This window comes from Mustela putorius, unplaced genomic scaffold, assembly GCF_011764305.1.
Source record: "Mustela putorius furo isolate JIRA1106 unplaced genomic scaffold, ASM1176430v1.1 tig00000196_pilon_pilon_pilon, whole genome shotgun sequence".
NCBI lineage: Eukaryota > Metazoa > Chordata > Mammalia > Carnivora > Mustelidae > Mustela > Mustela putorius.
This window is the reverse complement of record NW_025421310.1, coordinates 2,758,200-2,770,908: the sequence shown is the minus strand read 5'-3', so window position 1 is coordinate 2,770,908 and position 12,709 is coordinate 2,758,200. Positions and strand designations below refer to the sequence as shown.

At 48.5% G+C, this 12,709-nt stretch overlaps 1 protein-coding gene across 8 annotated transcripts in view; it reads right to left on the bottom strand.

Moving 5' to 3' along the window:
* Positions 1 to 12,709, bottom strand: part of ZNF606 (zinc finger protein 606) — a 25,050-nt gene extending 12,341 nt beyond the window's left edge. The window contains exons 1-5 of one of the 8 annotated variants that reach the window (XM_013049954.2): positions 11,384 to 12,709; positions 10,897 to 11,238; positions 10,247 to 10,401; positions 9,230 to 9,286; positions 8,638 to 8,720 (exon numbers count right to left, since the gene is read on the bottom strand). In XM_013049954.2, the coding sequence (XP_012905408.1) occupies positions 8,638 to 8,720; positions 9,230 to 9,286; positions 10,247 to 10,277 (171 nt within the window). In that variant the 5' untranslated portion in view covers positions 10,278 to 10,401; positions 10,897 to 11,238; positions 11,384 to 12,709. Of the gene's footprint in view, positions 1 to 1,587; positions 1,629 to 8,637; positions 8,727 to 9,229; positions 9,287 to 10,246; positions 10,402 to 10,896; positions 11,239 to 11,383 lie in introns of those variants that run through there. The other 7 variants (XM_004780496.3, XM_004780488.3, XM_004780489.3 and 4 more) reach the window with 7 other exon arrangements.

Below are 12,709 nucleotides of genomic sequence, written 5' to 3'. Positions count from 1 at the left end.
GCTATGTCCCTGTCTTTCCCACTACTTTCCTTTCTGTGCCCCAACCCGACCCCCAGCCAAGGCTCCCAAACTGGGCTCATCTCTGATCAGAGTCAGCTGTCGTGACTGGGTCCTCAGTGCAACAACTTGTACTGTCAGGCTCAACTGCTTTACACAATGTTTGGCTTAAAACACAGAATGGATTCTGCTGCAGTGATTCCCTGACAGCAAAACACACTTAAAACTGCTGGGCACAACCTCTCTTAGGGAAACTATGCCTCACCTTGGACTCATCAAGGCCAATACCTTGGTTTTCTTCTACAGACCTGCCTAGGCCTTAGTTTCCTTGATGGGTGATGTGTCTATGTTTTACATAACACAAATAACTTAAATGTAACATTTGGTCAGAGAAGTGCACAAAGCCTAAAGGAGCTGAAACCACAAGCTGTGTCCTTTCACAGAGCAGTCACACCTGGGCAGCGGCTGGGAGCCATGCTGTCCAACCAGATGCGCCTGCTGTGCTCACGCAGACTGCCTCACCTCCCCAGGGGGCAGCATCTACTTGATGGCTTCCATTTCACCCATGCTTAACAAGGTTCAAGGCCACAGCCTGGCAGCCATGGAGCTGGTGAACTGGGCCTCAGGTCAACCACCAGGAGAACCACCCCTCCCAAGATCCCAGTGGAATCCCTGTGCACAAATTTAAAAAAAGGAACAGATGAACTACATCTAAGAGACACTGAAGGACTGAAATCATGAGGGAGTGATTCCGCAACCTTTAACCAAACAGTGGACATGGGCAGTGATCATCAATGACTGCTAAATCACACATGGAAGGCAGACCAGGAACACGCCTGAATAACACGAAGACTAGTGGGGAGGCAGCTACTGTTAGCCTGATACGTCACATCACCAGAAAATGAGATCCCAGACATCCTATGCCCCTGGTGCCACACGTTAGGAAGGACTCAGCACCACCACTGATGTACTTGTGCCCAAAATATGGAACCCGAATGTACTCGGCCCTCCAGTACAGTGATCAGTTACAGGAGACAAAGGGAAGAGGAACTCACCCAATGGCATCAAGATAGCAACATCAGGCAAACCAACAAGACAAGGGACCTAATTTCTTCAGTATGTGACACACACATAGCGTGTGTGGTCCCCTTTTTTGGATCCTCATTTGAATCAACCAACCATAAAAGGTATTTAGGGAACAAGTGGGAAACTGAACACTGCCTGAGTGTTAGCTAATAGTAAGGAATCACTGTTAATTTTATTGGGTGTGTAAAGGTAGTGAAAAAGGTATTATTTTCTTAAAAATTATGTACCTTTTAGAAAGACACATGTTAAGTGTCTATAAGCAAAATAACAGAATAGCCGAAATTTAAGATATTCCAGTTTCCGAAAAGTGTCAGGACAGATGAAAAGAAAGGCAGAAAGCTGAAAGCTGATGGTTGTCGTTAACGAACAGGGTGTCTGTAATAATGCCGCCGACCAAGAAATGTTCACATCCTAAATCCCAGAACCTATGAGTGTTATCTTACTACGACAAAGGGACTTTGCAGAGATGTGATTATGTTAAGGATGATGATTTAGGGAACTTACCTTGGATCAACCAGGTGAGCTCAGTGTAATCACAAAGGTCCCTGCAAGTGAAGAAGGGAGGAGGGTCAAGCCAAAGCAGGAGATGAGACACTGGAAGCAGAGGTGGGAGTGATGTACAGGGAAGATGGAGGTGGGGACCAGGAGCCAAGAAATGCAGGCAACCTCCAGAAGCTGGAAAAAGCAAGGAAACAGATTTTCCTGGAGCTTCCAAAGGGAACACAGCTCTACAGAAAACGTTATCATTTATTGACATCTGAAGGGGAAAAGACATAATAATATATGCCAAAGAGGTATCAGTGGAAAGACAGAGCTGGCCAACTGCCAAAAGCCTACAGACCCATTTTAGACTTCTGAGCTCTAGAACAAGAGAGTAATCTGTACTTTTCTAAACCACTAAGTTTACAGTGATTTGTTACAATGGTAACAGGAATAACATAAGGTTCAGATTCCACCTTACAGTTGGAAAATCTCCCAAAGTTTTGTTAAGAATGGGAACTACTCCGAAGAGGCCACTGGCACGCAGTGCTCCACACACTGCTGCACGACAGGGAACAGAGGAAAGACTAAGGAAAGAGCGGAGCAGATCTCAGTCTCACAGGTCAGAAGGGGCTACGCTGGAAGAGGTTCCCAGGTGAGGCTTTGGGCCCTGAGCTGAAAGGATAACGGTGAAGGCAGGATGGGGGAAAGGGAGGCTGGAAATGGGGGTCTGTATCCAGGAGAGCTCTGCCTGGTGTCCCACCTCCCGACCGACCACTCCACCTTGTGGACAACATGCCCATCTGCCGCCCTGCACTTGCACTTGGGCAACACGGGCCACACCCTTCTCACACACAAGAATGTGGGAGGTTCTAAGGCTGCTCAGGTGACCAGCAACCCCAGAGCTGAAATCTCTTCCACAGGACATGGGGTAGGGAGGTTTGTGGCCTGAGAGCCGATGCACACCCGAGAAACCTGAAGCACAACCAGCTTGATAATCCAGGCCCAACCAGGTCCATGGAGCTTAGAGTGAGACCTGTCAGGAAGCAGATAGACAGACACACACACAAAGGGAGGCTAATCGGGAACCAGAATAGTTCAGCCACAACAAAGCAGGGTGCTCCAAGATGGCCTCACCGCGCTTTCCTTCCAGACACAGAGACCAGAGCCCTGGATATGCGAGGAACAAGTGCAGACAGCTGGAAAGACCAAACTCAGGGACCAAAACAAAAACAGAACAGAGGCAGCGGCTACATCCAACTTTCAATGACTTGAAATTCCATTTCCCCAACTGGAGATGTCAGTTATAGAACAGGCCAGGATGATACGAGAGAGGCTCTGAAGGAACAAGAATTCCCTGAACACGAAGACGCAGCCCTTGCTTTAGGAGGCCCACCACCTAATAGAAGGCCTCAGAAACGGAACAAGTACAAAGGAACAGGACAGATTTTTTTTAAATACAAGAGTTCTTGGGACGCCTGAGTGGTTCAGTTGGTTAAGCGGCTGCCTTCGGCTCAGGTCATGATCCCAGCGTTCTGGGATTGAGTCCCACATCGGGCTCCTTGCTCGGCAGGGAGTCTGCTTCTAACCCTCTGCCTCTAGCCTGCCACTCTGTCTGCCTGTGCTTGTGCTCTGTATCTCTCTCTCTCTCTAACAAATAAATAAAATCTTTAAAAAAAAAAAAAAAAGAGTTCTTAAGACACACACAAAAAATACTAGCCACAAGCAAAGACACATGTTTAATAAAAATATTCTGGAAAACATTAGACTGATAAGACACCACAGAGTTAAGACAAGCTATAGACTGGGAAAAGAAAATTCACATAAGGCAAAGATTCAGGATCCAGAATGCATGTAAAATGTCTGCATATCATCAGGTCAGAGACCCCACACATCTAGGAACGAAAGCAGATGGACGGTGAGTGATGACATGGAAAGATAATCTCACCAGCAGTCAAGAAAACATGAAGGAACACACTATACCTTTTCAGTCTTGAGATAAGCAAAAATTAAAAGACCCGACACTGCAAAGTGGCAACAGAGATGCAGGGAAAACAGGCACTCTTTTTGCAACGGTGACAAGAGGCTTTGTACCTTCCAAGAGCCGCGTGGCAGCACTAGTCGTATTGAAAACACATACACCCTGACACTAAGCGTCATTCTGCTTCTAGGGGTATGTGTGTGCACCCAGTGAAATGACAAGAATTTTCACACTGCTTCTCCTGGAATAGCAAAACTGGTGGGGGCAGGGGAACTTCTGAGCCCATCCGTCAAAGGATGAACAGAGGGTGAAAGGAATGAACTTAATCTCTCACATGGATGGACATTCAAAGTAGCCCTGAATAAGCAAATCAAGATGTAGAAAAGCAGGTAGGAAAAGGATTGCCTTAAAAAAAGAATGGGGCGCCTGGCTGATTCAGTCAATAGTGCAGGAGACTCCTGGTCTCAGGGCTCTGAGTTTGAGCCCCATACTGGATAGAGAGGACTTAAAAAAATCTTTCAAAATAGGGGCATGGCTCAGTGGGTTGGGCCTCTGCCTTCAGCTCAGGTCATGATCCCAGGGTCCTGGATCGAGCCCCGCATCAGGCTCTCTGCTCAGTGGGGGGCCTGCTCCCCCTCCCCTGTCAAATAAATAGGTGAAAAATTTTTTTTTTTGGTCAGAGAGAGTGAGCACAGGCAGACAGAATGGCAGGCAGAGGCAGAGGGAGAAGCAGGCTTCCTGATGAGCAAGGAGCCCGATGCGGGACTCGATCCCAGGACGCTGGGATCATGACCTGAGCTGAAGGCAGCCGCTTAACCAACTGAGCCACCCAGGCGTCCCAAAAAAATTTTTTTTAATTTTATTTATTTATTTGACAGATGGAGATCACAGAGAAGCAGGCAGAGAGAGGGGGAAGCAGGCTCCCTGCTGAGCAGAGAGCCCGATGCAGGGCTCGATCCCAGGACCCCGGGATCATGACCTGAGCCGAAGGTAGAGGCTTTAACCCACTGAGCCCCCCAGGTGCCCCTAAATAGGTGAAATGTTTAAAAAAACAACAAAAAAAACTAGAATATTAGGGGCACCTGGGTGGTTCAGTCGTTAAGCATCTGCCTTCAGCTCAGGTCACGATCCCAGAGTCCCCAAGTCAGTCTCCCTGCTTGTCAGGAAGCCTGTTTCTCCCTCTCCCACTCCCCCAGCTTGTATTCCTTCTTTCACTATCTCTTTCACTCTGCCAAATAAATAAGTATCTTAAGGAAAAAAGGAAAAAGAATATTACTATGTGATATTTGTAGGAACAGATTATCTACTTATGAGCATGAAAACTATGTGTGAACACACCAAAAGCAGTCACCCTGCATAAGTGCGGCAAGAGAATCTAGCTGTTCAGTCAGAGTAATGGAGATCATGTTGGATTACTTTTCATACTTTTCTATAACTATGGATTTGTCCAAACAAAAGTTTCGACCAAGTATTTCCAGATTTGTAGATGTTATAAAAGTGGAAGTGATCGTGGACTGCCAAAAAGGAAGGAAAAAAACACCCCCAGCTGAATGTTGGGGCCCAGAGCTCATGAAGGCCTTGAAGATACAGAAAATGCAAAATCAAGACTGGACATGAAACAGAAAGAAGGGGAAAGGGGGAAGTCAAGGACCCAGTCTCAGCAGCTATGGGGACAAGAGGGACCCTAGCAGCTAGGAGTGAGCTGTTCCACTCCCAGGTAACCCTTACCTGAACTTGCACTTTACAGTAACCATCTGCAAGGATGACTCAAAAACGTCTCACCCAAATTTCCTGTAATGGTGTTTGCACACTGCATCTGGCACATACATTTGAGCATGTACCGGGGCTCTCCACAGCACTTTATGGAGTCTGCTAACCAGTCACTCATCTAAACCACGGGAGGGCTTGAGGGAGGGTGCACAGGGTGCTAAGATGGGTCTCAGGTCCTGCATTATCTGAAACCATGGAATCTGGGGAAATTCAGATGGATTCTTCGGCATCTTCGGAATTTCATTAATACTTAGTGCAGCTCTTTGCAGGGAAGGCAAACAACTCTGAGGAGTACTAGATTATTGTCATGGGCATGTTTACCACGCAGAAAGCACTGGTGGACTGTTACACAGGGGTTTGGGAGTTTCCATATTTGAGGAAGCTGGCTGGAGTTTTTTTAAATGGGATATTATTATTTTCCCCCTTCAAATAATGGGATCTGAGCTCCCACTAGTTGAAAATTTCACTAACCAACATGTTCCTCAAAAGGGACTATTCAGATAACGAGGGAGGACAGCATTTGACGTTTTCACCAGGTGAGTGCTTTATTTCAGCATTTAATTTGGAGGAACAATAGAGGGATATGGAGCTCTTGTTAGTGTTCCTGAAGACCTCGCTTAATACAAAACACACATGATTCAAGTCTTGAGTTTCCCACAGGGAAGAATCTGAAGTGTGGGGAGGGGCCAGGAGCATGTTCTCAGAAATCACAACTCTTCAGACATTGGAGGGTGTTGTCATTTCACTTCTCCATTTTATTTTCTCAGCATTAACTCTAATGATTATTCTCAGAAACCCTCGCATAAATTAACAGCAGAGTGCAGCCCAGTGGTTATTAAGGTTTCTTCACAATATTTCATTACTGCTAACTCTGTTCCCAAGGGACTGATTCGGGGCCCACCTTTCAGCCTAGCCCCACTGCTGATTCTGTTACAGAATCTAAACAGGACCATATTATCATAGCGGCCGTGAACATCACGGTCACCCAAGTTCTGATGCCAGAACCACCACTCCACATCACGTGCTTCAGGCCTAGCTGCCTCCCTGGGATGGCAGTGCTGCCCCGTGGGAGCAGCATGCTTCTGATGCACTCTGCCAATCAGCTTTGAAACTGTGGGAGATTCTATTACATTTTTTTTTTAATTTGGGGGGAGGCATAAAGTTGAAATTTTATTAATATGTTTATATCTCAGTATCTTCTATTTGCTTGATTCATTACTTTAACTTAGAAAAGAAAAACCTAAATATAATAATGAAATTATTTTTCTTCATCTTTCATAATAGGGAGTCAAAAAGGTAAATGTGAATTTCATGAATCAGGATGAAAATCTCTCTTTTAGAAATATGGAGATAACCCTAAGAAACCAAAAAACATAAGTTAAAAATGGCTGCCTCTGAATCATAAAAAGAAATAAAGCGTTGATATGTACAACATAAATGATCCTTAAAAACAGAAACCAGACATGAAAGGCCATATATTGTATGATTCCCTTTACATGAAATGTCCAGAAAACAAAAATGAAGAAAGTAAATTAGCAGGTGCCAGGGGTTGAGGGCAGTGGGAACAGGGATTGACTACTAATGGGTACGGGATTTCTTTTTGGCTGATGAAAATGATCTACAAGTAGATATTGGTTGGTAATAGTTATCCAATCCTGTGAATATATGAAAAGTCATAGAACTAAGGGTATGACTATGGTATTTGAATAGTATTTTTAAAAAGTTGTTATTAAAAAAGTTTTGTTGGGTGCCTGGTGGCTCAGTGGGTTAAGTCTCTGCCTTCAGCTCAGGTCGTAATCTCAGGGTCCTGGGATCGAGCCCTATATCGGGCTCTTGCTCAGCAGGGAGCCTGCTTCCTCCTCTCTCTGCCTGCCTCTCTGCCTCCTTGTGATCTGTCAAATGAATAAATAAAATCTTAAAAAAAAAAAAAAAACAAAGTTTTGTTTAGGGCATCTGGGTGGCTTAGCTGGTTAAGCAACTGCCTTCAGCTCAGGTCTTGAACCAGAGTCCTGGGATAAAGTCATTCACACACCAGGCTCCCAGCTCCATGGGGAGTCTTCTCCTCCCTCTGACCTTCTCCACTCTCCTGCTCTCTCTCTCTGTTTCTCTCTCAAATAAATAAATTAAAAAGTTTTGTTTGTTACATGCTGCCTCTAATGAAGAAACTGGGCAAGAAAAAAGGGAGATGTCACCTTTCCAATACTATCTACTCTGCTATCTTATTTCCGGCCACCTTTCCCATATCAACTCTGCTGTCCTGTTTCTCTCAGGAGCCATCCTTATGCCCTTACTGTCACAAAGTTCCCCTGCTGTCACTCCCTTACACCTCTAAAGTCTTCTCCTAGGCCCTGGTCACAATGACACCTGAAATGCAAGCCTGCTTCCCACAGCCCCCTTCTCCCCACACTCTGGCCAGGGACACCCTTCCACCCATATTTTAGATACTCGCACCTCCTGCTCCCAACACTTATGAGGCTCTTTATTACCACCAGGATGACCCTGGCTCTGAAGTAGGCATTCAGGGCACGGCAGGGTTCATCCTAGCCTCTCCATCCTAAATTCTGATTGGGGTCAGCTTTCACCCAGACGCTGGTCATGCAATACCCCCGCCCCTGCCACACACCAGTGGTGCTATACAAGGCCAGACCTCTGCTTACCAGGCTGATGAAGCCCTTTTACCTCTTGGTGCAAGTGTGTTATGTCTCCCGGGCAGCCTCTCTCCCCACAATGGAAGGATTCCAGCTGCTCTGAACTCCAGAGACTCTATGCAAACCCACCCACTTGCCAAGGCATTAGTTGGGCTCAGCTTTGCCAAGGCTTGGCGCCTCCCTACACATCTCAGGCTCATGTCCTAAACCCCATGTACAGCACCAGCAGGCCATGAGTCTCAGTAGCCAAGTGAATCATCTTGGAAAAGGAACTGAGAATTCCTCAGGACCAGGGCTTGTCCATGTTCCCGTCCCAGCAAGCACAGAGCTCACAGGACAGCATCAAACTGAATGAGGCACTGAACACATGAGAAAAGGTGGGAGGAGGAAGGGGGGCTGCCGGCCAAAGGGGTAGCTCTCCACCCCCAGAACAACACATAGCAGAGCTGGGGTCAGGAATGGGAATAGGCTGGTTGATAATATGACTCCCAGTCACAGAAAACTGTTTAAATTCTTCCTGAATGTTCAGAAAGCCATAAACTTCTGGCCGATTCCTTCTCTGCCCAAACTCTAGCTGTTATAAAGTGATGAACACAGACTAGGATGGCAGGGGACAACCCGGACACCTTACGGAAGAGCACAGCCCTTCAGGAAAAAGCAGAAGCCCCACTTCACCTGGATTTGGGCTGTCGGGAACCCAGTGGCCCTCCTCTCCTCCTTGGCATTCTCTTCCACATGGCAGTCCTGAGGACACAGAGCTGGGGAGGAAAACAAAGTCACAGAGGCAACTCTCTTTGCAAGAACTATGCCCACACAAGGCCTTCCTCCTGGGGGGGGCGGGTTGCTCAGGGAGAGCCAGTCGGGCAAATGAGAAGACTCACCTCCTCATTTTACAGATGAAGGAAATGGGGCTCAGAGAAGATAAGGAATGTACCTAAACATGAACCCTGCACTGTCCCTGTTTGCTGAGGCACTATCTCTGAGAAGCAATGTCATTTACTTCTTCTGGGCCTGAGCCACAAATGGCCACACATTTATTCTCATGCACCCTGTCCTGGAGGTGTCACCATCACTTTATCTCCCAGTGGCATGTTCTGATCCTTTCCTGTTCCAGCTCTGCACAGAAACAGAGCTGAACCAGAGTCCGTCCTCTCCCACCCCGGCTCTAAACCCCCAACTCTGATTCCTGGCCAAGGAAGGAGAGTGCTGGGAGAAGCCAAGACATAGAAGCCAACATGGCCAATGGGGACACAGGGTCTTGACTCACCCCAGGAGGCCCATGGATCAACAGCTGCGATTCCCCAGGACTGGTCCGTAAGGACACCTGTACCAGATCAGGTTAGGACAAGTAAAGACAAGGCACTCGGACAACAATCCTAGTGACTAAAGGCAACAAAATGGAAAAGGAGGTCTGTCTCACTAATGGGTGTAACAAAGTTCCATAAATATAGCCCACGGGCATGTGACAAAACCCAACATAATAAGCTAGATTTAAACCAGAAATTCATAGGTAAGTCATTATCAGAAAATCTGCTGTGATGTAGCCACAGAACAGTTAAGAACAGAACCCCTTAAGCGGCCAAAGAGGTATCTAATAAAATGTTTAACATTGCCTAATTTTTAAAATAGTCTTAGTAAGGCACTCCCTAGATGTCTTTATGGATAGATAAGTGAAACCTCACTTAAAGATAGTATACCGCTGACATCACACTACTTAACAGATTTTTTTAAAGATTTTATTTATTTATTTGACAGACAGAGATCACAAGTAGGCAGAGAGAAAGAGGAGGAAGCAGGCTCCCACTAAGCAGAGAGCCCGATGCCTGGGCTCGATCCCAGGACCCTGGGATCACAACCTGAGCTGAAAGCAGAGGCTTTAACCTACTGAGCAACCCAGGCGCCCCTTAACACTTTTCTTAAATTACATGCCAATGCTGTAAAACCAGAAACAAAAATAAAGCTAAAATATGTCAGTGGTAGAGAAATTCTGATTGAATGTATGACTGTCTAAGAAATCCCACAAATCACTAGAAAATCTCTTGGAACAAAATGAGACATCTTAGGACTATAAAATATACAAAAATTACACGGTGTTTTACAACAAGTTTCCCTTCTCACCAACAACCAAACTGTTTTTCTTTAAACGTCACTCAGTTCTAATTCTATACCAAGACCAAGAGACCCCCTGCAATCCTCCCAAACACTTGGCCCCTGCCCAGCTTTGACCCCTGGCTGCAGCAGGTTGCTGCTGGGAAGGCCCAGAAGAAACAGAATTTGGACTCACCCCAGGAGGCCCACGGGTTTATGGCTGCCATCTCACAGGATCAATGGACCAGGTACCTGCCCAGATGCACAGGGCTAGGGACTCGGGTAACTGACGGAATACAACTGCTGTACCAACCTAATGACAAAATGGAAACCACAAAAGCGGTCCTTTCTCTGGAAAAGATCCAGAGGGAACAAAGTCAGCTTATAGGCAGAAGAGCAGACTTCTGTAAGCATTGTAAGAAAACAGAATTTACATGTCAAAACAACAGAATGAAGAGTGAGATGATTAAGCTGAAAAAAGAGCACAATCCGGGATGAGAGGGTGGAAATTTGTCAATGGCTCCCAAGAGACAGCCAATGACAACTTCGAGGTAACTTTTTGGTGATTCACAAAAATTACTGTATCTACTTGCACCGCCCCGAAAATTAGTGGCTGCCTAGAGCTGGGTAGGGAGAAATGCGGACGGACCGCTTAACGGGTGCAGGGGTTTCTTTTGGGAGGTGATGAAAATGTTCCGGGATTAGATGGTAGTTTTTTTACTTCAATTCTCTAAATGCACAACAGAACCAGTGAATCGTAGTCTAGAATGGTTAATTTTATGTTATGCGAATTTTATCTAAAAGGAAAGGAGGAAGAGAAGCAAGAAATCAACCTGCAAAACATACCAGGCCCAAGGCTGTCGTGTTTCCTGGAGCCCAGACCACAAACTCCGGAGGTTCCAAGTCTTTGTGCAAGCCCCAAGACCTCTCTGAGGCCTCCAGGGCAAACTGGCAGAGCTCTGCGGATTCCTGGGAGCGCGCTTAAAGCACCAGGGCGCCTACTGGGCCCCAGGAACACCAGGACCTGCTCCAAAACTCAAAGTAGGCAAACTATTCTGCACCGCGGTTTGCAACTTAACGAAGTCCGCCGTCACTGCAAGCGTCAAGGAAGCGAGGCCTGTTCCCCTCCCGCGTTCGTCGCTGTCCTTCAGCGCCTCTGGCGAACCCGCGAAGACAAGAAAACACCCGCTGGGGAAAGAAAGGTGTTCGTTCCCACTAACGGCCTCAGAGGCATCCTCGTCACCTGCTGCACCACCTCCCGCCTGATCTTCCTCTACAAGACCCGGGGCAGACGGGATGCTCAGGAGCCCGTACAGGGAGCGGCAGGCCTTACCTGGTTCGCGGCTCCCGGCCTCCCCGCCCCGCGAGCCGGTCCCCGCCGCTCTGGACAAGCGACTTAGCAAGCTCGGGGGCGCTCGGCTGGGGGCGTCCGGCTTTTGTTCCGCTCCAGGGTTCGGCCCGGCGGTGCACCTGGGACCCTCGCGCGCGGCCGGGGAGACAAAGACGTGCCCGGCCGACCACTGAGCCCCGGCGCCAGGCCCGACGTGCAGGGCTCCCCAGGGCGCGGCCAGTTGGCCGAGCGCGGCCGCGATCCCGGAGGCGGGAGAACCAGGAGAAACGGGGGCGCGAAGCCAGCGCGGAAAGGGCAGACGTGGAACCCGCCCTCGCGCCGCGCCGGCCCAGCTGGCAGGCGCCGCGCCTTTCCGCTCGTTCTCCCGACCCTCCTAGCCCTCAGTGGCTACAGTGGCTACAGCGCCTACAGACCCACCGCCTCGGCGGCAGACAATGGCGGCCGCTCCCCCGGCGTCTAACAGGGCGCATCGCGCGGGCTCCTGGGAGTTGTAGTTCCGGGCGGTACGCTTCCGGTTAGTCCGGAAGCGTCGCCACCACAGGTACCAGGAGCATTTCCGCCTCGGGTCCCGCCTCCGCGGCTTCGCGGGCTTACCTGGTCGTCTAGTATCCCAGCTCCTGGCCAGCGGGACGGTGCTGTCCCGGGCGCAGACCACCCTCTCCGCCGCCGCTGCCCAACTCCGGAAGGCCTTGGGTAGGTCGCGAGCCCACGAGCCTCAGTTTGCCGTCTGTGAAATGGGAGTTCCTGGCAGCTGCCCTTAACAATGCGAAACTAAGTCTGATCGTTCTCTGTGTTTTGTGCGCACTTCTGGAAGCTTCCAAGGGGTCCTTCCATTTAACATTTACAATACCGTGAGGAAGTGGCTTCTGTGATCTCCCTTTCCAGATGAAGAGGCTGGTCTGAAGCTTCTCCCTGCGAATGAAGCCCCAGTGTTTAGAACCTAAGGGATTGTGCCGAGATGTCTTTCTAGATGGCGAAGCTTTATGGGAACCTAAATTACCATCGACCTATGTTGCGATGTGTCCTGAAGTGAGCGTTCATGCGAGGCGCTGAAGAAGCGGGGAACACGGTTAACGAAATCTGCTGCGCGGCAGTTACTCAAACCGCTACTGAAGAGCGTGGGCCAGAACGGCGAAAAGGGCTCCTCACACAGCACGGGGACGATTCCTGGGCCACCACCCCCAGCCTCCAGCACTAGCTGAACCGAGAATCCCCAAGCCCACTGACAGCCCTTTGGGACCCTGTTGGAACCTCTTTCCCACCAGGGTTTGAGATGACCGAGCTTCCCTGGCTCCCCACCTTTTCCTC